The sequence below is a fragment of the Oncorhynchus masou genome, chromosome 32, assembly GCF_036934945.1.
Source record: "Oncorhynchus masou masou isolate Uvic2021 chromosome 32, UVic_Omas_1.1, whole genome shotgun sequence".
In the NCBI taxonomy this organism is placed as follows: domain Eukaryota; kingdom Metazoa; phylum Chordata; class Actinopteri; order Salmoniformes; family Salmonidae; genus Oncorhynchus; species Oncorhynchus masou.
Genome location: NC_088243.1, coordinates 76,904,500 through 76,926,888, shown reverse-complemented (window position 1 = coordinate 76,926,888; position 22,389 = coordinate 76,904,500). Strand labels below are relative to the sequence as shown.

At 45.2% G+C, this 22,389-nt stretch overlaps 1 protein-coding gene across 1 annotated transcript; it reads right to left on the bottom strand.

Annotated features, from left to right (window-relative positions):
- Window positions 1-169: 169 nt before the first annotated feature.
- On the bottom strand, window positions 170-7,738 carry zgc:162144 (RD3 domain-containing protein). Its single transcript, XM_064955115.1, has 5 exons — window positions 7,636-7,738; window positions 1,785-1,902; window positions 1,486-1,608; window positions 797-1,101; window positions 170-602 (listed from the first exon to the last, which is right to left on the bottom strand). The coding sequence occupies exons 4-5, from the start codon at window positions 1,099-1,101 to the stop codon at window positions 233-235; spliced, it is 675 nt and encodes a 224-aa protein (XP_064811187.1). The 5' UTR covers window positions 1,486-1,608; window positions 1,785-1,902; window positions 7,636-7,738; the 3' UTR covers window positions 170-232.
- Window positions 7,739-22,389: the final 14,651 nt, after the last annotated feature.

Below are 22,389 nucleotides of genomic sequence, written 5' to 3'. Positions count from 1 at the left end.
TACATGCATTTCAAGTGTTAACGCATTCGGAAAGTGTAATTCACAATAAAAAAACAATAGTACTGTATATCTGCTGGCTTAGCTTGCAATTCTACTCTTGCATATGTAACTGCATTATGTCTAAACAGTCAGTGGAAATCTGCTGAGGTGTGAGCTGTCCTCATGTTGCATCTCATCTTGACCTTCTCCCCTATCAATCTCTCATCTCCTATTCTCTTTCTCCATCCCTCCCTCAGCCAAGTGCACTCTGTTCGATGGGGGTGATATCAGGCATGCTCATGCTCCTCCCCTTCCTGGCCGCTCTCGCCACATTTGCTGCTCCCTCCTGGGGCTCCACCTCGTCTTCCTCGTACCAGCTCGACTCCTCCTGCAGGTTGCCACGTGACCCGCCCAGGCCCCCACCCCTGAAGGGAGCGGGGCGGAACTTGGAGCGGAAGGTTACAAAGGAGAGGCTCTTGCTGCGTTGTTTGTCCCAGCCGGCTGACCTCATCCTCATCTCCTCGTTCTCCTCTTCTCCCTCCACACAGTCACGTAGAACTGTGCGGAACAGACGAGCCACCTCGTGAACCTCCGGCTCAATCTCCGTCACCAGATTCCTGAACCTGGGGTAGAGGGCAGAGTTCAAAATGAGTTTGCGTGATACTGACAAAGGGATAAAAGGTGGCACCAAATTCACTTTGGAGACATCAGAACCTGTTGAGAATGATCATGAATCCATTTCCATGATCTACCTGAGACATTCAGGATATGTGTTGTGTACATACACCTCTGACACGGATAAGGTACAAAATCCCACCTAACAATGACAGGGCCACACTGAGACGGTGGCACCCTGGCGCACAGGTCCTGCAGTTCTATCAGGTCTCGGGGGGTCAGCTCATAGGGTTGGTGGGTGGGGGCAGTGGCCAGCCAGCTGTAGTCAGCGGAGGAAGAGCTGCGCCGGCGCCGGCCCTCTTTTGTCACCCTTTCCAGGCGGATACGTTCGGTGCGCTTCACCATGGCACCCAGCTCCAGCATCAGGGTGTTGGTGACTAGTTCTTCTGCCGTACGCTGTCCAGGCACTTTCGGCTCCAGAGAAAACACTGCTGACCAGGGGAACATCTAGGGAGGGACAGAATTTAATCAACTTGATTTATTCCAGATGGGCATTTATTGTGAGAGGAGAGAGGAATCAGCCATGGGGACGGGACCAATACAAGTTATTGAAACTGCTTTCATGCTGCAAACTCATGCTATTAATTTAAACACACTTAAAGTAAATGTTGTGTAATGTATCTTAATCGTTCAACTTTGTTTTAAAATCTTAATCAAATAATTGCTTCATTAGGTAGATAAACACGCCTGGGGATGTTACTTGATTGATAGAACTGTAAATACAGGTAATTAGATTCACTGAATCGCTTTCTGCTTTAGGTGACCTGCCTTTTTCACGACACAATGTAAAAGTTAATTTACCTGTAGTCAAACAAAAGCTTGATAGCTTACCTTTTACAAAAGTCAATTATTGAGTAGTCTTCTTGTTGGTTAGAAATCCTCTTCTCAAGATGCAGACAATGCCTTCATTTCACAGTTCCTTTTTAGTTTGTTTCTGTTGTCTTTGGTGTGTAGCTGCAAAATATAAACGGTTAAAAAGAAAATGTCGACTTTCACTCCTACACACCACTAACTGACCACCTTGCTACCTCGAAGGTCCGTGGCAGATAGGTATGTGTTCCTTCGTGATTGACAATGAATGTAATCCTGTATTAATATACAGTGATTGACAGGTCTTTTACCGGACTAACCTCATAAGCACACCTGGAGGTGTTGCTAGATGTGTCAGCCTGTACATATCCAGTCAGCCAACTAGAGCAGCGTAGCAGCAGGGGGTACCAGCAGTTTTGTTCAGTAAGCATCTGTCATCTGTGAATCAAAACAGAGACACTGGACCTAAAATATACAGTCAAATACAAACAATATCCTCAGTGATGACAATGAGCATTTTCATGGAAGGAGGACATAGGCCTACCGTTTCATCACTAATCTGTGGCATTTAGACAGCACTCCAGAATGTTTTTGCTCAGATAATGGGCTAGAATAATGGCTCTGCTTGGATGCTGGTTGGTAAAGGAATGGTGTTGGCTTTGTCAATGATACTTGCATTTGATGAAGTTGAAATTGTAAACTTCAGATCGATTTGTATAGAACCCCTAGACTTATATTAGGCTGAGTGTGATATTGGCAAGGCATTTCTGCTCTTCCTGGAAGACCAAGGCACATACAGTGTATTCAGACAAATACAAATCAAATTTTATTGGTCACATACACATGCTTAGCAGATGTTATTGCGGGTGTAGCGAAATGCGTGTATTTTTGCTCTGACAGTTCAGTAATATCTTACAATTTATATCTAACAAATTACACAACATATACCCAATACACAGAAATCTAGGTTGGAATGAATTAAGACTATATACATATGGACGAGCGAGGTCAGAGTGGAACGGACTAAGATACAGTAGAATAGTATAGAATACAGCATATACATATGAGATGAGTAATGCAAGATATGTAAACATTAAGTGAATGAGATACCGTAGAATAGTATAGAAAACAGTATATACATATACAGCCTCTAATGTGCTAGTGATGGCTGTGTAGCAGTCTGATGGCCTTGAGATAGAAGCTGTTTTTCAGTCTCTTGTTCCCAGCTTTGATGCACCTGTACTGACCTCGCCTTCTGGATGATAACGGGGTGAACAGACAATGGCTCGGGTGGTTGATGTCCTTGATTATCTTTTTGGCCTCCCTGTGACATCGGGTGCTGTAGGTGTCCTGGAGGACGCGTAGTTTGCCCAAGGTAATGTGTTGAGCAGACCGCACCATCCTCTGGAGAACATTTTCACCACCTTTTCACCACACTGTCTGTGTGGGTGGTCCAATTCAGTTTGTCAGTGATGTGTACTTCAAGGAACTTGAAGCTTTCCACTTTCTTCACTGCGGCCCCTTCGATGTAGATAGGGGGGTGTACCCTCTGCCAATGTGATGAAACGATATTCAGACCCTTTACACAATGCTTTTTTGAAGTACCTTTGGCGATTACAGCCTCAAGTCTTCTTGGGTATGACGTTACAAGCTTGGCACCTGTATTTAAGGAGATTCTCCCATTCTTCTCTGCATATCCTCTTAAACTCTGTCAGGTTGGATGGAGAGCATTGCTGCACAGCTATTTTTAGGTCTCTCCAGAGATGTTCAATCAGGTTCAAGTCTGGCCTCTGGCTGGGCCACTCAAGGACATTCAGAGACTTGTCCCGAAGCCACTCCTGCATTGTCTTGGCTGTGTGCTTATGGTCATTGTCCTTTTGGAAGGTGACCCTTTGCCCCAGTCTGAGGTCCTGAGCACTCTGGAGTAGGTTTTCATCAGGGATCTCTCTATACTTTGCTCCGTTCATCTTTCCCTCGATCCTGACTAGTCTCCCAGTCCCTGCTGCTGAAAAACATCCTACAGTATGATGCTGCCACCACCATGTTTCACAGTAGGGATGGTGCAAGGTTTCCTCCAGACGTGATGCTTGGCATTCAGACCAAAGAGTTCAATCTTGTTTTCATCAGACCAGATAATCTTGTTCCTCATGGTCTGAGAGTCCTGTATGGGCCTTTTGGCAAACTCTAAGAGACCTGTCATGTGCCTTTTACTGAGGAGTGGCTTCCGTCTGGCCACTCTACCATAAAGGCCTGATTGGTAGAGTGCTACAGAGATGATTGTCCTTCTTGAAGTTTCTCCCATCTCCACAGAGGAACTCTAGAACTCTGTCAAAGTGACTATCGGGTTCTTGGTCACCTCCCTGACCAAGGTCCTTCTCCCCAGACTGCTCAGTTTACAGGGTGGCTAGCTCTAGGAAGAGTCTTGGTGGTTCCAAACTTCTTCCATTTATCAATGATGGGAGGCCACTGTGTTCTTGGGGACCTTCGCTGCTACAGAAATGTTTAGATCTGTGCCTCGACACCATTCTGTCTCGGAGCTCTACAGACATTATGGAGTATTTGTGAGGGATTGTTGAGGGAGAAAAAAATTAACAAATTTAGAATAAAGCTGGATCTTAACAAAATGTTGAAAAAGGGAAGGGATCTGAACACTTCCAGAATGCACCGTATAAGACAACTGTCTCATTAGTGACATAAATAGTAACATCAACAACTATATTTAGATCATAATCATCGTCCTAATAACTCATACTAATAACGCCGACGCTGTTCCAGGTATCGTCGTCTGGATTTGAGCGTAATCTGAGATTAGGTCTATACATGAGGTAAAGCCGCCTCAATGCTGAGTGAAGTGGAAACCCAGCGGGGTTAGAGGAGTAACCACGTCTTCAGGCTTCCCCATATAGACAAAAAGAGAGATAAAAAGAAAGAGCAAGAGAGAGAGAGAAAAAAAAGAGTGAAAAAGAGAGCGAGAGAAATTTGTAGAGAGGAGAGAAAAAGAGGGAGAGAGAAAGAGACAGCTGGTGGGTGAGATTGCTGTAGCCTACTAATGAGAGAGACAGTTGGATGGGTGGGTGGATGGGGGTAGTCACTCAGATGGCTTATAATGGATGACACACTCATGTTATGTAATCTGAACATAAGCGTTATAACATAATACTCCGGGGCATTATAATCATCTTTCAGATGCTTGTGTTTTCATATACAATGTAAAAAACAATGGGTTGTCCTTGAAGTTGGCAATGTCGGCAATTTATATCTGTTTCACAAACTAGTCAGTTGGCCTAATTAATGTGATAATATGGACAAAGTTTGTATCCAGAGAAAAAATTATCTTCCTATTTTTTAAATGATTGTAATTTCTGCAATAATTGATAATGGAATAACTTGTCTCAGGCTAAACAAAAGCTAAAGACCCCCTTTTGAAAATCTTTCTACCTTAGATACAGCCCTCATACTTCACACGCAACATCCGTTCTGCCAGTCACATTCTGTTAAAGGTCCCCAAAGCACACACATCCCTGGGTTGCTCCTCTTTTCAGTTCACTGCAGCTAGCGAATGGAACAAGTTGCAAAAAAACCTCAAACTGAACAGTTTTATCTCCATCTCTTCGTTCAAAGACTCAATCATGGACACTCTTACTGACAGTTATGGCTACTTTGTGCGAAGCTTCCAGAAAAGAGGCATTAAATTCTACAACCACCTAAAAGGAAGCGATTCCCAAACCTTCAACAACAAAGCCATCACCTACAGAGAGATTAACCTACAGAAGAGTCCCCTAAGCCAGCTGGTCCTGGGGCTCTGTTCACAAACATAAGGCCCCAGAGAGCTCCAGGACAGCAACACAAAAAGACCCAAACAAATCATGAGAAAACAAAAATATAATTACTTGACACATTGGAAAAAATTAACCAACAGAGCAAACTGGAATGCTATTTGGCCCAAAACAAAGAGTACATAGTGGCAGAATACCTGACCACTGTGACTGACCCAAAATTAAGGAAAGCTCTGACTAACTGTTCCTAGGCCGTCATTGAAAATAAGAATTTGTTCTTAACTGACTTGCCTAGCTAAATAAAGGTAAAATAAAAAAAATTAAATGTACAGACTCAGTGAGCATAGCCTTACTATTGAGAGAGGCCGCCGTAGGCAGAACTGGCTCTCAAAAGAAGACAAATGTAATACCATATTAGAGACACTTATTTCCCTCAGATTACACAGACCCACAAAGAATTTGAAAACAAATCAAAGTTCTATTTGGTGAAATACCACAGTGTGCCATCACAGCAGCAAGATTTGTGACCTGTTGCAAAGGGGAACCAGTGAAGAATAAACACCATTGTAAATACAACCCATATTTATGTTAATTTATTTTCAGTTTTGTACTTAACTCTTTGCATATCATTACAACACTGTACATAGCCGTAATTTGACATTTGAAATGTTTCTATTTCTATGAAAGTTTTGTGAGTGTAATGTTCATTTCTGATTATTTCACCTTTGCCAAAGCAAGCAAAATAGATAATGAACAATGTAAACATGTGTTTCCCATGCCAATAAAGCCCTTTGAATTGAATTGTTGTCTCTACCTTGCCTTTGTGCTGTTGTCTGTGCCCAATAATGTTTGTACCATGTTTTGTTCTGCTACCATGTTGGGTTGATACCATGCTGTGTTGTTGCCATGCTATGTTGTCTTAGGTCTCACTTTATGTAGTGTTGTGGTGTCTCTCTTGTCCTGATGCATGTTTTGTCCTATATTTTTAAACCCCGTCCCCGCAGGAGGCCTTTTGCCTTTTGGTAGGCCGTGATTGTAAATAAGAATTTGTTCTTAACTGACTAGCCTAGTTAAGTAAAGGTTAAATAAATACATTTTAAAAATAGTTTAATCATAGAGAATCGTCTTTCATCGCTAGGTGTCATCAAAGAGGTCTTCCTATGTCCCCCCTCTCTTCTGGCCATACCTCACCAACCCCCTCTTCTTCTGGCCATACCTCACCGACCCCCTCTCTTCTGGCCATACCTCACCGACCCCTCTCTTCTGGCCATACCTCACCGACCCCTCTCTTCTAGCCATACCTCACCGACCCCTCTCTTCTGGCCATACCTCACCGAACCCCTCCCTCTCACGACAAATCGTTTTATTGTTGGCTCGTCAGGCGGCACGAGACTCGCGGGTTTTAGCATACAGTTGTTGAAATGAAATGCTAACACATTTTGAAACCATCATTAGACACGCGGCTGCTGAAATATTTACATTAAACTTGTAATCCACCACATGTGAAGGAACAAATCGAAGTGTATCTGAAGTTGTCGCGTTGGAGCATTTGGATTTCACATCAATATAAACAGGATTGCGACATATAATTGGTAAGTCATCATAGCGAGCTAGCTGGCTAACGGCTAGTCTGGTTTGGCTAATTCAACTAGTTAGTTACATTGCTTGCATAATAATGCATGTGTAGAACTGTCAATACTGGCTTGGTGGCTAGCCGTCTTTACTCCACTCTGCTGTGATTACATTTCTAGCTACAGTAAAGACAAGTTGATTCACAACTAGCTAGCTTATTTGAATATTCAAAACAATGCCATTGCGTGTTGCATGGTGTGCTCTTTCAGTCAATCAAACAGACAACAATATTGCCTTCCTCCACTTTCCTGATTTCATCCAAGTTGTTGAAGACGAGTGACAATCCTGGCAAGAGACCGATGCTAAATATTTTGTCGGTCTTGCTGGTTTGAACAACGTTGCCACAGCTGTCTCCTAAGCACATCCTTATTTATTGTCAAACAGTACTTCCTAGGAATGGCCACATCATGGTTATTTTAGTTCCAGCAACTCTGCTGCTATGATTAGCTGTAGCTAAATACTATTAAGATTTTCAGAACGTTGAGCTGTGAATTGCACTATGGCCTCTACCTAGCATGTGGTACGGTTTAAAAGCAGCATGCGACCAGGCCAACTTTACGTTTTAACCACAATGTGATTGTTTTCACACTAGATAGCGAGACTGAAACAATAGTATTGCAGTGCCAGTCATACATTGCCATTCTCAACGCTATCGCTGTCAGTGCAGGTGACTCATGTCGTCATTGTGTAGGATTCTACCGTTATTTTAAATAAGAATTTGTTCTTAACTGACTTGCCTAGTTAAATAAACATAATGTCTGACCTGCTGTCAGTTCAGTTCAAACCAGCGTCCTTTTATTTATTTGGCGTTTCATTGACTCGTTCTTTACAGACAGAAACTGTACGTAAACAATGACATAACATTGAGCAATGACAACCAGGAAATTCTCTTCTCTCTTCAAGGACCTGCCTCCTTCTCTCGCTCTCTCTGTGTCCAAAATGGCATCCTATTCTCTATATAGTCTAGTAGTTTTGGGCACCCTGGTCAGAAGTATTGCACTACATGGGGAATAGGATGCATTGGGATGCAGACTCTGTTTGTAGCCTGAGGCGCAGGGTGCATAGCTACACACCTTTGCATGGAGGCACTGGAGAGACTTGATTGAGCCATGATGGGTTTGGTTAGATCATGATCTTCAATCAGGATTTTCTTCATTCCTCAGCTCAAACCGTCTCTGTGTATTTCATTGCCTCTGTGTTTGTGTTATTGTCATGGCTATAAACCAGAGGAGCTGGCAAACCCGTAGGCTATTGCAAAAGTGAAAACATGTGCACAGTGTTACAGGAAATGTGTTGTTTCGACAAACAAATATAAGACTAAACATTAAAATAAGATGTATTTGAATCATCCTTCCTGAAAAGTGGCCTATCCCTGAAGGAGGCGGTCTGCACTGGTGGAAACTGGCAAGCTCTGTCTCCTAGGAAAACACTGAGTCACACTCCCCAGTCCCCACAGCTTTACTGTAAAAAGGAGATCTAGCCTTGGTTACACGGTTCAAACTAAGGCAAGCTCCATGATAGACTGAAGCATGTTCAGACAGACACACGTACACACTTTCTTTTTATTCTTATTTGTTTCTTCATCTATCTACTTATTGTTCTTCTACTTTATTGAAGTCACTGTTTCTATTCTAGCCTTAACTTCCTGGGGCGTATTGGTCTTACCAGACTGGTTCTCCAGTGTACTAACTCTGGTGTCTGAGACATCTACCCTGAACGGGAGGAGATGAGCTGGGCTGAGGAGGACTGGACGGTGGGCCTGTCTGGCCGGGCCCTGCAGAAGGTCAAGGAGCTGCAGGTCCAGCAAGAGAGGCTGAACAGAGAGAGACAGCAGAAACAGCTGCAGCTGGACAGCACACAGACCTCCCTCAACAAACAGACTGTCAAGGTACTGTACGAACAAGTCAAAGTTAGGCAGAGAAAGTTGTCACCTGAGTTAGGTTATGATTACAGTAGAGATAGATAAAGAGATTGAGCTGTAAGAAGAACTATAGCAATACAGCACTTTGCTCTGCTGCTTTAATACTAATTTAACATGCTTCTCCTCTCATTCTTTCCTTATGCTGTGAAAACCCTTTTGCTTTAGTCATGTTTGTCGTTAGTAGCCTAAACACTAGTCTGTTGTTGCTTTTATCCAATTGCTATGTTGTTGTCATGCCAAGATGGTGAAAGTAGAAACAGACTGGCACCCAGACTAGTGTCTGTGTCCTACTTGTATGTCAGGAAGTAAATAGAGTTTTTCCTGGTATTCTTTAAATGGTTATTTCCTGGTATTATTGAGTTATCTATCCTCTGTCTGTCCTTCTCTCTCCTCCAGTATGAGGAGGTGCGCGGGGAGCTGCAGTGTGTACAGAGGGAGTTACAGGGGGCTCGTGAGGAGGTGCAGGCAGGTGCGTGTGCGCGGGAGCGTCTCTCTCAGGATCTCCAAGTGAAACAGGCCCAGGTGTGTTCACTGGAGGGACAGCTGGGCTCAGCACGAACCCTCACACACACCCTCGAAAAGGAGGTCAAAAGGTTAGTAGCAGCAGCTACGTGTGTGTGTATTGAGTTAATGTGTGTAGGAAAGTGGAACATGTCTTGGAATGTTTGAGATTAAGAACTGCTGAGTGGCATACATGTTTATTATTTTTATGCACAGAAGGAGGGTGTGTGCGTGCAGTTCAAAGGTTGTCTTTAAAACATTCTGTCCTTTGTTTCCCATGTTCTCTCTCTCTCGCAGGTTGGAGGCAGAGCTAGAGAAGTTACAGAACGCTAACAACTCTGGAGATTCCATGTTGTTTTCCACCCCATGCTGGAGTATGACATCACCATGGGACCACAATGGTACAGCACTCTACTCACTCCCTTGATGTCCTCCTGCTCTCTTTTGGTATCTTCCTTCTATTTTCTCCCATGGCACTCCCAGTCTTCTCTCCCTTTGGTCCTGGTCTCAAGCTGTGGAAGACAGGAGAGCTCTTTCTTAGCTGAGTCTGAGTGTGGCTGAGTAACTGAACTATGGGTGTTGTATCCCTGTAGGTGGGAGACAGGAGGAAAGGCAGGGACACAGAGACGAGGGGGACAATAAAGCACCACACGTCAGAGTGAGTTCAATACCTAAAACTGAGGCCTTCTCAGCCACATATGTACACGCTGTATTCTGTCATCCTGCCATATGTGCTATAACCCAGTGCTCTAGCTGCACTTGTTTTCATCCCTCCCTATTTTTTTTCCTCCCACTTTCAGCAACAGCTCAAATTCTCTGAACCTGGATTCTCACCCACGCCCATGTTCCCACAACAACAAGCCAAGGGCACGCCCCACCGGCGCCTGTCACACCAATCAGACTCCTCCACTCCCTCAGCTGTGTTTCCATGGGAACGAGAAGACCCAAAGCCTTCCACCAGGGGACGACCCGCTCCTCCTCTCCCCTCCTCCAGCGATGTCAGACGAGGCCAGGAAGCTGGGGATTGTGGGATGGTGGAGGACTTCAGGAGAGAGACAGACAGTATGTGTCACTTTGTCACCACACCACTCTGTGTTATCACTTGTTGACAGATAATTGATGTGCTCTGATGTCGAACTCCACTCCAAAAACACCTTGGTTTATCATAGTGTCACAACAGTACAGGCTGATCATAAGCCAGTAGTGCTGAGCGATTCACTAACATTTTGATAACTTTGTTTTTTTTAATGTAACTAAATGACGTGTGTTCAATTATTTGAATTCCATTTCATTAGTTTTTTTCTGTTAGCTCAATGTGCAGTTTCTCTAGAAATAAATAAGATCAAGTCCAAACTGTGCGACGTAAAGTGCATTCGGAAAGTATTCAAACCACTTGACTTTTAACGTTGTTACATTACAGCCTTATTCTAAAATGTATTTAATCGTATTTTTTTCCTCATCAATCTACACACAATACCCCATAATGACAAAGCAAGTATTCAGACCCTTTACTCAGTACTTTGTTGAAGCAACTTTGGTAGCAATTAAAGCCTTGAGACTTCTTGGGTGTTTGGGGAATTACTCACATTCTTCTCTGCAGATCCTCTCAAGCTCTCAGGTTGGATGGGGAGTGTCGCTGCACAGCTATTTTCAGGTTTCTCCAGAGATGTTTGATCTGGTTCAAGTCCGGGCCACTCAAGGACATTCAGAGACTTGTCCCAAAGCCACTCCTGCATTGCCCTGGCTGTGTGTCAGTGGGGCCTTATATAGGGGCCTTGTTGTCGGCTCTGTGGGGCCTTATATAGACAGGTGTGTTTTTTTTTTCAAATCATGTCCAATAAATTGAATTTACCGCAGGTGGACTCCAATCAAGTTGAAGAAACATCTCAAGGATGATCAATGGAAACAGGATGCACCAGAGCTCAATTTCTAGTATTATAGCAAATGGTTTGAGTATTTATGTAAATAAGGTATTTCAGTTTTTTAATTTGAAAAAAAAATAATCTAAAAACCTGTTTGTACTCTGTCATTATGGGGTATTGTGTGTCGATTGAGGAAATGTTTTATTTAATCCATTTTAGAGTAAGGCTGTGACGTAACAAAATGTGGAAAAAGTCAAGGGGTCTGAGTACTTTCCGAATGCACTGTAGTAGCGAGGCCATTATTCTACATCAGTGGAGTCGTCAAACCCTACAATAATAATAATAATGGGGGAACAAAATGTAAGAGTACAGATTATTGTATGGGACAATATACACATGTTTTTGAGAAGGTTAAAGATGCAGTTTTATTGTGTAAATGTATTTATTGGTTTCTCTTCATTTTGATTAGATAAAAATGCAATAGATTTGTTTATTTGTTGTAAAAATGGATGTAAAAATCGAAATTCAGATTTTAATGTTGCCGTTAGATTTAGGGTGTGGTGGGGTCAGAAGAAATTCTTGGGAAAATATGGTGTCCATGCTAAAAAAGTTAAAATACCACTGTTTTACATAGTTTAGTGCAGGAAACGTGGTAATTAACTACAATGACCATAATCCATGTCGCGCCAAATTGTCCGGTCTGTATTTCGTTTACAGCTGCTGTGAGAAGAGATGGAAAAATGTGTGATCGACAGGTATAGCAGTTTCTTTGAGGTATCTAGCTGAAAATACATGATCTAAGTGATTGCTAGTTGTTATTCAGCAGTCATAAAAGTATGCCTTATTTACCTTGAAGAACTTCTGAAATGGTGACAAAGAAATATATATGCACAACCGTTCAAAAGTTTGGGGTCACTTAGAAATGCCCTTGTTTTTGAAAGAAAAGAAAACAAATTGTCCATTTAAAATAACATCAGTGTCGACATTGTTAATGTTGTAAATGTCTATTGTAGCTGGAAACGACATAGGCGTATAGAGGCCCATTATCAGCAACCATCACTCCTGTGTTCCAATGGCACGTTGTGCTAGCTAATCCAAGTTTATCATTTTAAAAGGCTAATTGATCATTGAAAACCCTTTTGCAATTATTTACATTTACATTTAAGTCATTTAGCAGACGCTCTTATCCAGAGCGACTTACAAATTGGTGAATTCACCTTCTGACATCCAGTGGAACAGCCACTTTACAATAGTGCATCTAAGTCATTAAGGGGGGGGGTGAGAAGGATTACTTATCCTATCCTAGGTATTCCTTGAAGAGGTGGGGTTTCAGGTGTCTCCGGAAGGTGGTGATTGACTCCGCTGTCCTGGCGTCGTGAGGGAGTTTGTTCCACCATTGGGGGGCCAGAGCAGCGAACAGTTTTGACTGGGCTGAGCGGGAACTGTACTTCCTCAATGGTAGGGAGGCGAGCAGGCCAGAGGTGGATGAACGCAGTGCCCTTGCTTGGGTGTAGGGCCTGATCAGAGCCTGGAGGTACTGCGGTGCCGTTCCCCTCACAGCTCCGTAGGCAAGCACCATGGTCTTGTAGCGGATGCGAGCTTCAACTGGAAGCCAGTGGAGAGAGCGGAGGAGCGGGGTGACGTGAGAGAACTTGGGAAGGTTGAACACCAGACGGGCTGCGGCGTTCTGGATGAGTTGTAGGGGTTTAATGGCACAGGCAGGGAGCCCAGCCAACAGCGAGTTGCAGTAATCCAGACGGGAGATGACAAGTGCCTGGATTAGGACCTGCGCCGCTTCCTGTGTGAGGCAGGGTCGTACTCTGCGGATGTTGTAGAGCATGAACCTACAGGAACGGGCCACCGCCATGATGTTGGTTGAGAACGACAGGGTGTTGTCCAGGATCACGCCAAGGTTCTTAGCGCTCTGGGAGGAGGACACAATGGAGTTGTCAACCGTGATGGCGAGGTCATGGAACGGGCAGTCCTTCCCCGGGAGGAAGAGCAGCTCCGTCTTGCCGAGGTTCAGCTTGAGGTGGTGATCCGTCATCCACACTGATATGTCTGCCAGACATGCAGAGATGCGATTCGCCACCTGGTCATCAGAAGGGGGAAAGGAGAAGATTAATTGTGTGTCGTCTGCATAGCAATGATAGGAGAGACCATGTGAGGTTATGACAGAGCCAAGTGACTTGGTGTATAGCGAGAATAGGAGAGGGCCTAGAACAGAGCCCTGGGGGACACCAGTGGTGAGAGCGCGTGGCGAGGAGACAGATTCTCGCCACGCCACCTGGTAGGAGCGACCTGTCAGGTAGGACGCAATCCAAGCGTGGGCCGCGCCGGAGATGCCCAACTCGGAGAGGGTGGAGAGGAGGATCTGATGGTTCACAGTATCGAAGGCAGCCGATAGGTCTAGAAGGATGAGAGCAGAGGAGAGAGAGTTAGCTTTAGCAGTGCGGAGCGCCTCCGTGATGCAGAGAAGAGCAGTCTCAGTTGAATGACTAGTCTTGAAACCTGACTGATTTGGATCAAGAAGGTCATTCTGAGAGAGATAGAGGGAGAGCTGGCCAAGGACGGCACGTTCAAGAGAGTTTTGGAGAGAAAAGAAAGAAGGGATACTGGTCTGTAGTTGTTGACATCGGAGGGATCGAGTGTAGGTTTCTTCAGAAGGGGTGCAACTCTCGCTCTCTTGAAGACGGAAGGGACGTAGCCAGCGGTCAGGGATGAGTTGATGAGCGAGGTGAGGTAAGGGAGAAGGTCCCCGGAAATGGTCTGGAGGAGAGAGGAGGGGATAGGGTCGAGCGGGCAGGTTGTTGGGCGGCCGGCCGTCACAAGAAGCGAGATTTCATCTGGAGAGAGAGGGAGAAAGAGGTCAGAGCACAGGGTAGGGCAGTGTGAGCAGACCCAGCGGTGTCGTTTGACTTAGCAAACGAGGATCGGATGTCGTCGACCTTCTTTTCAAAATGGTTGACGAAGTCCTCTGCAGAGAGGGAGGAGGGGGGGAGGGGGAGGAGGATTCAGAAGGGAGGAGAAGGTGGCAAAGAGCTTCCTAGGGTTAGAGGCAGATGCTTGGAATTTAGAGTGGTAGAAAGTGGCTTTAGCAGCAGAGACAGAGGAGGAAAATGTAGAGAGGAGGGAGTGAAAGGATGCCAGGTCCGCAGGGAGGCGAGTTTTCCTCCATTTCCGCTCGGCTGCCCGGAGCTCTGTTCTGTGAGCTCGCAATGAGTCATCGAGCCACGGAGCGGGAGGGGAGGACCGAGCCGGCCTGGAGGATAGGGGACATAGAGCGTCAAAGGATGCAGAAAGGGAAGAGAGGAGGGTTGAGGAGGCAGAGTCAGGAGAAAGGTTGGAGAAGGTATGAGCAGAGGGAAGAGATGAAAGGATGGAAGAGGAAAGAGTAGCGGGGGAGAGAGAGCGAAGGTTGGGACGGCGCGATACCATCCGAGTAGGGGCAGTGTGGGAAGTGTTGGATGAGAGCGAGAGGGAAAAGGATACAAGGTAGTGGTCGGAGACTTGGAGGGGAGTTGCAGTGAGGTTAGTGGAAGAACAGCATCTAGTAAAGATGAGGTCGAGCGTATTGCCTGCCTTGTGAGTAGGGGGAAGGTGAGAGGGTGAGGTCAAAAGAGGAGAGGAGTGGAAAGAAGGAGGCAGAGAGGAATGAGTCAAAGGTAGACGTGGGGAGGTTAAAGTCGCCCAGGACTGTGAGAGGTGAGCCGTCCTCAGGAAAGGAGCTTATCAAGGCATCAAGCTCATTGATGAACTCTCCGAGGGAACCTGGAGGGCGATAAATGATAAGAATGTTAAGCTTGAAAGGGCTGGTAACTGTGACAGCATGGAATTCAAAGGAGGCGATAGATAGATGGGTAAGGGGAGAGAGAGAGAATGACCACTTGGGAGAGATGAGGATCCCGGTGCCACCACCCCGCTGACCAGAAGCTCTCGGGGTGTGCGAGAACACGTGGGCGGACGAAGAGAGAGCAGTAGGAGTAGCAGTGTTATCTGTGGTGATCCATGTTTCCGTCAGTGCCAGGAAGTCGAGGGACTGGAGGGAGGCATAGGCTTATGTTAGCACAGCTGAAAACTGTTGTTCTTATTAAAGAATCAATAAAACTTTTTTAGACACGTTGATTATCAGCATTTGTGGGTTCGATTACAGGCTCAAAATTGCCAGAAACAAAGAATTGTCTTCTGAAACTCATCAGTCTATTCTTGTTCTGACCAAATGAAGGCAATTCCATGTGAGAAATTGCCAAGAAACTGAAGATCTCGTACAACGCTGTGTAGTATTCCCTTCACAGTACAGCACAGACTGTCTCTAACCAGAATAGAAAGAGGAGGGGGAGGCCCCGGTGCACAACTGAGCAAGAGGACAAGTACATTAGATTGTTTCTCAAACTAGACAGACGCCTCACAAGTCCTCAACTGGCAGCTTCATTAAATGTTACCCGCAAAACACATCTCAACGTCAACAGTGAAGAGGCGACTCCGGGATACTGGCCTTGTAGGCATATCTCAGACTGGCCAATAAAAGATTAAGATGGGAAAAAGAACAGACACTGGACAGAGGCACTCTGCCTAAAAGGCCAGCATACGTTGAGACTGGTGTTTTGCAGGTACTATTTAACTATGATAAACTTGGATTAGCTAATGTAACGTGCCATTGGAACAAAGGAGTGATGGTTGCTGATAGTGGGCCTCTGTACACCTATGTAGATATTCCATTTTAAAAAATCTAACGTTTCAGATACAATAGTAATTTACAACAAGCGCATTTCTAAGTGATCCCAAACTTTTGAACGGTAGTGTATATATACAAAACTCAACTGAAACGGTACCGAATTCAAGAAGGACTTATAGCTCAGTACTAGAGACCATATTTGATCAATTCTGATGTATCTGGTCTCATCTCTAGTATTTCCAAAAATCAGAGGATTTGTTTTCCAGTAGTAGGCCAATAATACAGTTGAAGTCAGAAGTTTACATACACCTTAGCCAAATACATTTAAACTCAGTTTTTCACAATTCCTGACATTTAATCCTAGTAAAAATTCCCTGTATTAGGTCAGTTAGGATCACCACTTGATTTTAAGAATGTGAAATGTCAGAATAATAGTAGAGAGAGAATGATTTATTTCAGATTTGATTACTTTCATCACATTCCTAGTGGGTCAGAAGTTTACATACACTCAATGAGTATTTGGTAGCATTGCCTTTAAATTGTTTAACTTGGGTCAAATGTTTCGGTTAGCCTTCCACAAGCTTCCCACAATAAGTTGGGTGAATTTTGGCCCATTCCTCCTGACAAAGCTGGTGTAACTGAGTCAGGTTTGTAGGCCTCCTTGCTTGCACATGCTTTTTCAGTTCTGTTCACAAATTTTCTATGGGATTGAGGTCAGGGCTTTGTGATGGCCACTCCAATACCTTGACTTTGTTGTCCTTAAGCCATTTTGCCACAACTTTGGAAGTATGCTTGGGGTCATTGTCCATTTGGAAGACCCATTTGCGACCAAGCTTTAACTTCCTGACTGATTTCTTGAGATGTTGCTTCAATCAATCCACATACTTTTGCATCCTCATGTTGCCATCTATTTTGTGAAGTGCACCAGTCCCTCCTGCAGCAAAGCACCCCCACAACATGATGCTGCCACCCCTGTGCTTCTCGGGTTGGGATGGTGTTCTTCAGCTTGCAAGCGTCCCCCTTTTTCCTCCAAACATAACAATGGTCATTATGGCCAAACAGTTCTATTTTTGTTTCATCAGACCAGAGGACATTTCTCTAAAAAGTACGATCTTGCAGTTGCAAACCATAGTCTGTTTTTTTATGGCGGTTTTGGAGCAGTGGCTTCTTCCTTGCTGAGACCTTTCAGGTTATGTCGATATAGGACTTGTTTTACTGTGGATATAGATACCTGTTTCCTCCAGCATCTTCACAAGGTCCTTTGCTGTTGCACTTTTCGCACCAAAGTACGTTAATCTCTAGGAGACAGAACGCGTCTCCTTCCTGAGCGGTATGACGTCTGCGTGGTCCCATGGTGTTTATACTTGCGTTCTATTGTTTGTACCGTTGATCGTAGTATCTTCAGGCTTGTGGAGGTCTCCAATTTTTTTGAGGTCTTGGCTGATTTCTTTTGATTTTCCCAAGACGTCAAGCAAAGAGGCACTGAGTTTGAAGGTACGCCTTGAAATACATCCACAGATACACCTCCAATTGACTCAAATGATGTCAATTAGCCTATCAGAAGCTTCTAAAGCCATGACATCGTTTTCTGGAATTCTCCAAGCTGTTTAAAGGCACAGTTAACTTATTGTATGTAAACTTCTGTCCCACTGGAATTGTGATGCATTGAATTATAAGTGAAATCTGTCTGTAAACAATTGTTGGAAAAATGACTTGTGTCATGCACAAAGTAGATGTCCTAACCGACTTGCCAAGACTATAGTTTGTTAAGAAGAAATTTGTGGTGTGGTTGAAAAATGAGTTTTAATGACTCCAACCTATGTGTATGTAGACTTCCAACTTCAACTGTACATGGGTTGTATTTGTTTTCCATTAGTTGTCCAATAATATATGGGTTTTATTTGTTTCCATTAGACGGCCAATAATATATGGGTTGTATTTGTTTCCATTAGACAGCCAATAATATATGTGTTGTATTTGTTTCCATTAGACAGCCAATAATATATGGGTTGTATTTGTTTCCATTAGACAGCCAATAATATATGGGTTGTATTTGTTTCCATTAGTCGGCCAATAATATATGGGCTGTTTTTGTTTACCATTAGTCGGCCAATAATATATGGGTTGTGTATTTTTTTTTCGAGTGCTGGTTGTAGCAGGATGGATGCAGTTAAAATTAAATCAGTAAAAACTGCTACCTTCCTTTGACAGCAGGAAGGGCAGAGAGAGAGGCAATGTTTACTTTAGGTGTGAGTCAGGCAGTGTGTAATCAGAGACATCATTGTTATCCCTGCTGGTCGGTAGACGCTGGCTGCAGTAATGGGCTTTGTGTCATTCTGTATGGCTCCAGACACATTGAATTACTAGCCTTTCAGTACAGACACTGCGTTCCTCAACAGAGGAGACAAGGCTGCTCAAATGTACTTTGAAATGAGCTCAAAATGGATTTCACATGACTTAGAATCTGTTGAAATTGTGGAACTCAAAACTAGAGTAAAGGGCATTGGGGAAACCAAGCTTATAGTGCCTTGACAGTTGACTGACTCCCATGAGTCATTCTGGATGGATTGTCCTACTTTCACAGTAATCAATAGTCGCCACAGCTACAGTGTTAATCCGTGTGTTAATCGTTCTGACAATCAATCTGACAGCTATCTGATAAATCAGTCACTTCCCTGTTTACATTCTAAACATGTTACAGCAAAACACTACGTATTGACTGAATCCCGAACACCGTCTCAACTTATATTAATTCACAACCCTTTGTTGACATGAAATGTGTAAGAAAGGCATAGTCACATTGCCTAAATGCCAAAGCAAACGGGGAACACTCTCTCACTCCACCTCTCCCAGTGTCGGGGTGTGTAGCAGAGCTGCAGGGGCGTATGCGTGGCCTACAAGGGGAGCTGAAGGCTGAGTGTGAGCGGTTCAAACAAACCCAGGATGCTCTTGCCAACGCCAGGAAAGACCTGACCACCAGAGAACAAAGTCTACAGAGGGCCAAGGATGAACTGAGCCTCGCTCACACGCGCATCTCACAGGAGAGCGATCGGGTACTGATGCACACACTAAAACTGTATGAAACACAAAGACGTGAGTGACTGCCAAACACAGACTGCACTTAAGAGTGTGACTGGCAAGGCTTAGGGACACAGTCATACCTGTCACGTTGTTATATTGTGTCTCCTCTCCAGGCCCAGTCGTTGGAGCAGCGTGTGAAGCAGCTGCAGGAGGAACTGAAGTGTCAGAGACAGAACACTGAGAGCAGCCGCCTGCAGCACCAGCAACGCACCAGAGACCTGGACAAGCAACACCAGAGGGTGAGGAGAGGGGAGAGAGGCTGTGTGTGCGTCTGAGGGTCTCATACGCCCCTGCAGCTACACACCCAGGTGTGACGGTGTGGAAGGTGATGTGGAAAAAAGTCTAGTGTCTATTTCGTGCGTGTATTGTGAGTTCAAAGTGTCAAAGCATCCGGTTATTAAAATACTAAATGGCTCTCTATTCCCTATGTAGTGCACTACTTTTGACCCGAGCCCATAGGGTAGTGCACTACATAGTAGAGAATAGTGTGCCATTTGGGACAGAGTTCGGTATCCTGTCGACTCTACTGATGATGCCCATGATGTTGGGTGTATTGCAGGACTTGTTGGAGCTGCAGAAAGAGTGTCAGTCTGTGGAGAAACAGCACCAGCTGGATGTTAACAAACTGAACCAGGAGGTCCAGCAGGCCAGAACACTACACAACACAATACAGGCCCAGTCTGAGAAGGTAGAGACACATTTTCTTTATTTCACTGTTTTCGTATCTCTGGGTTTCAAAATGTCTACTTTCTTGCCTCTTGTTCTCGCTCTCTCTCTCTTTCTCTCTCTCACAATGGAGTTCAGCTATGTGCTGCTCTCAAGGTCAATGAACTAATGTTTCTCTTTTCTTTCTTGACCTTGCTTGTTTTCTTTTTTGCTTCCTCTCTTCTCTCTCTGTCTCTCTCTCTGTGTATTTTCCTCCCCTCTTGGTTTGTCCCAGTGGAGTGTTGAGCGGGGAAGGTAATACTGGTGTGACTGACTGACTGTTCAGAACCTTTGACTTGATGTGCTGTTGTCTTCTGGGAAACATAACTCGCCTTGACATAGTCATCATTCTCATCTAAGGAGGGTTGGTGGGAGTGGGTGGAGGCATGAGGGATACTTCCACTAGAGGCTGGAAGAGCATGTGGAGGTGCATGAATGGTGTGATGTTATTGGTGTGCATTTCAAAATGGTTGCACTTTACAGTAAAAGAGATGCTGGTTATTTCAGGCTCACAGGTGCTACTTAATATTTCCCATCCACACCTCTACACATGTTTAGCTTTTCAAGCTCTAGTTCATGAATGATGAATAATAAATCACTTTCACTTCCTTCTGTCGGTCACCACAGTCTAGTAAAGGCAGGCCTGACCGCAGTAATATATCTAATCTAGTTCAATCTGATACGGCATTCATTGGTTACGTTCCAAATGGCACCCTATTCCCCTTAATAGTGCACTTCTTTTAACCAGGGCACATAGATAGGGAATAGGCTGCCATCACTCTCCAATCCACACTGAACACAATAGAGCTACAGTTCATATGGTTTAGCTAGCTGCCTCAAATCAGATTGACATAATATTGAATTACTGATAAGCTTTTTAATCTGCTCACGTGTTGCTTTTCAAGTGATTATGCGAGTTAAACGGCCCAATGGCTGTAGGGCTTTGTCTGAGCATGGGGAATATAAGCATGTGTATTCCAGACCAGTGAATTCCACAACAATGACATTGCACAAATTGATTAAAATTGGTTGATCAATTTGTAGGGGTATTCATTAGTTGTTTTTATCCATGGCATGGAAGTGTATCCAATGTTTTGAGTGTTACATCATGTAAGCAAGAAACATGTGATCATGTTTACACGTAGTTTGCTATGTATCTGATGGATTTGATAGTTTCCCCATCTCTCTGCCTGGTGTGTAGCTTACTGCACTTTGTGCGGCTGTCCTTTAGGCGGACACAACACGACCCGTCCTTTAGGCGGACACCACACGACCCGTCCTTTAGGCGGACACAACACGACCCGTCCTTTAGGCGGACACCACACGACCCGTCCTTTAGGCGGACACCACACGACCCGTCCTTTAGGCGGACACAGCACGACCCGTCCTTTAGGCGGACACAACACGACCCGTCCTTTAGGCGGACACCGCACGACCCGTCCTTTAGGCGGACACCGCACGACCCGTCCTTTAGGCGGACACCGCACGACCCGTCCTTTAGGCGGACACCGCACGACCCGTCCTTTAGGCGGACACCGCACGACCCGTCCTTTAGGCGGACACCGCACGACCCGTCCTTTAGGCGGACACAACACGACCCGTCCTTTAGGCGGACACCGCACGACCCGTCCTTTAGGCGGACACCGCACGACCCGTCCTTTAGGCGGACACCGCACGACCCGTCCTTTAGGCGGACACCGCACGACCCGTCCTTTAGGCGGACACCGCACGACCCGTCCATTAGGCGGCGGACACCGCACGACCCGTCCTTTGGGCGGCGGACACCGCACGACCCGTCCTTTGGGCGGCGGACACCGCACGACCCGTCCTTTGGGCGGCGGACACCGCACGACCCGTCCTTTGGGCGGCGGACACCGCACGACCCGTCCTTTGGGCGGCGGACACCGCACGACCCGTCCTTTGGGCGGCGGACACCGCACGACCCGTCCTTTGGGCGGCGGACACCGCACGACCCGTCCTTTGGGCGGCGGACACCGCACGACCCGTCCTTTGGGCGGAGGACACCGCACGACCCGTCCTTTGGGCGGCGGACACCGCACGACCCGTCCTTTGGGCGGCGGACACCGCACGACCCGTCCTTTGGGCGGCGGACACCGCACGACCCGTCCTTTGGGCGGACAGGACGGGACCCTCTCTTTTCCCAGCTCCTCTCCTCTCCAACCCTTCCATTGTTTCCTCTCCGCTGACCTCCTGCCCTTTCCAAGAGTTCCTATTTCTACTACCTATTTATATGTGACCTTCTCATAGCCCTCCCCAGTCCCCACCTTTTCCTTAGTACTTCCTTCCTCCATGATGGAGTAATATTCCTGTCCCTCATGTCTCTCCCAGGTGACCCTTCAGAAGCAGGCGTTGGAGAGGGATGTAGACATTCTGAAAGAGAAAGTCAAATGGACTGAGGGGGAACTGAAGGAGAGCCAGAAGAAAGAGGCCCAAACACAAACCAAACTAACGGTATACACACATAAAATTATGAACAGACTCTTGTGTCCTTAGTCAAGACATGTCAATCTATTATGCATGAACTAAGCAGTGGCCGCGTTATAAAGTAACTGAATAATTTAGCACTATCTGTTTAAGTCAATATGTTATTGCTATAGAATTGAGTTATGTTACAGAAAGAATATGTTGGTTATTAAAAGTTGTTTATATAGTTGATATTGCATAGTTATTACATAGTTATTGACTGTATGCATGTGAATGTGTTGCTCTCCGATAGGAGACGGTGCTTGAGAGGGAGGGGTTGAATGTTAC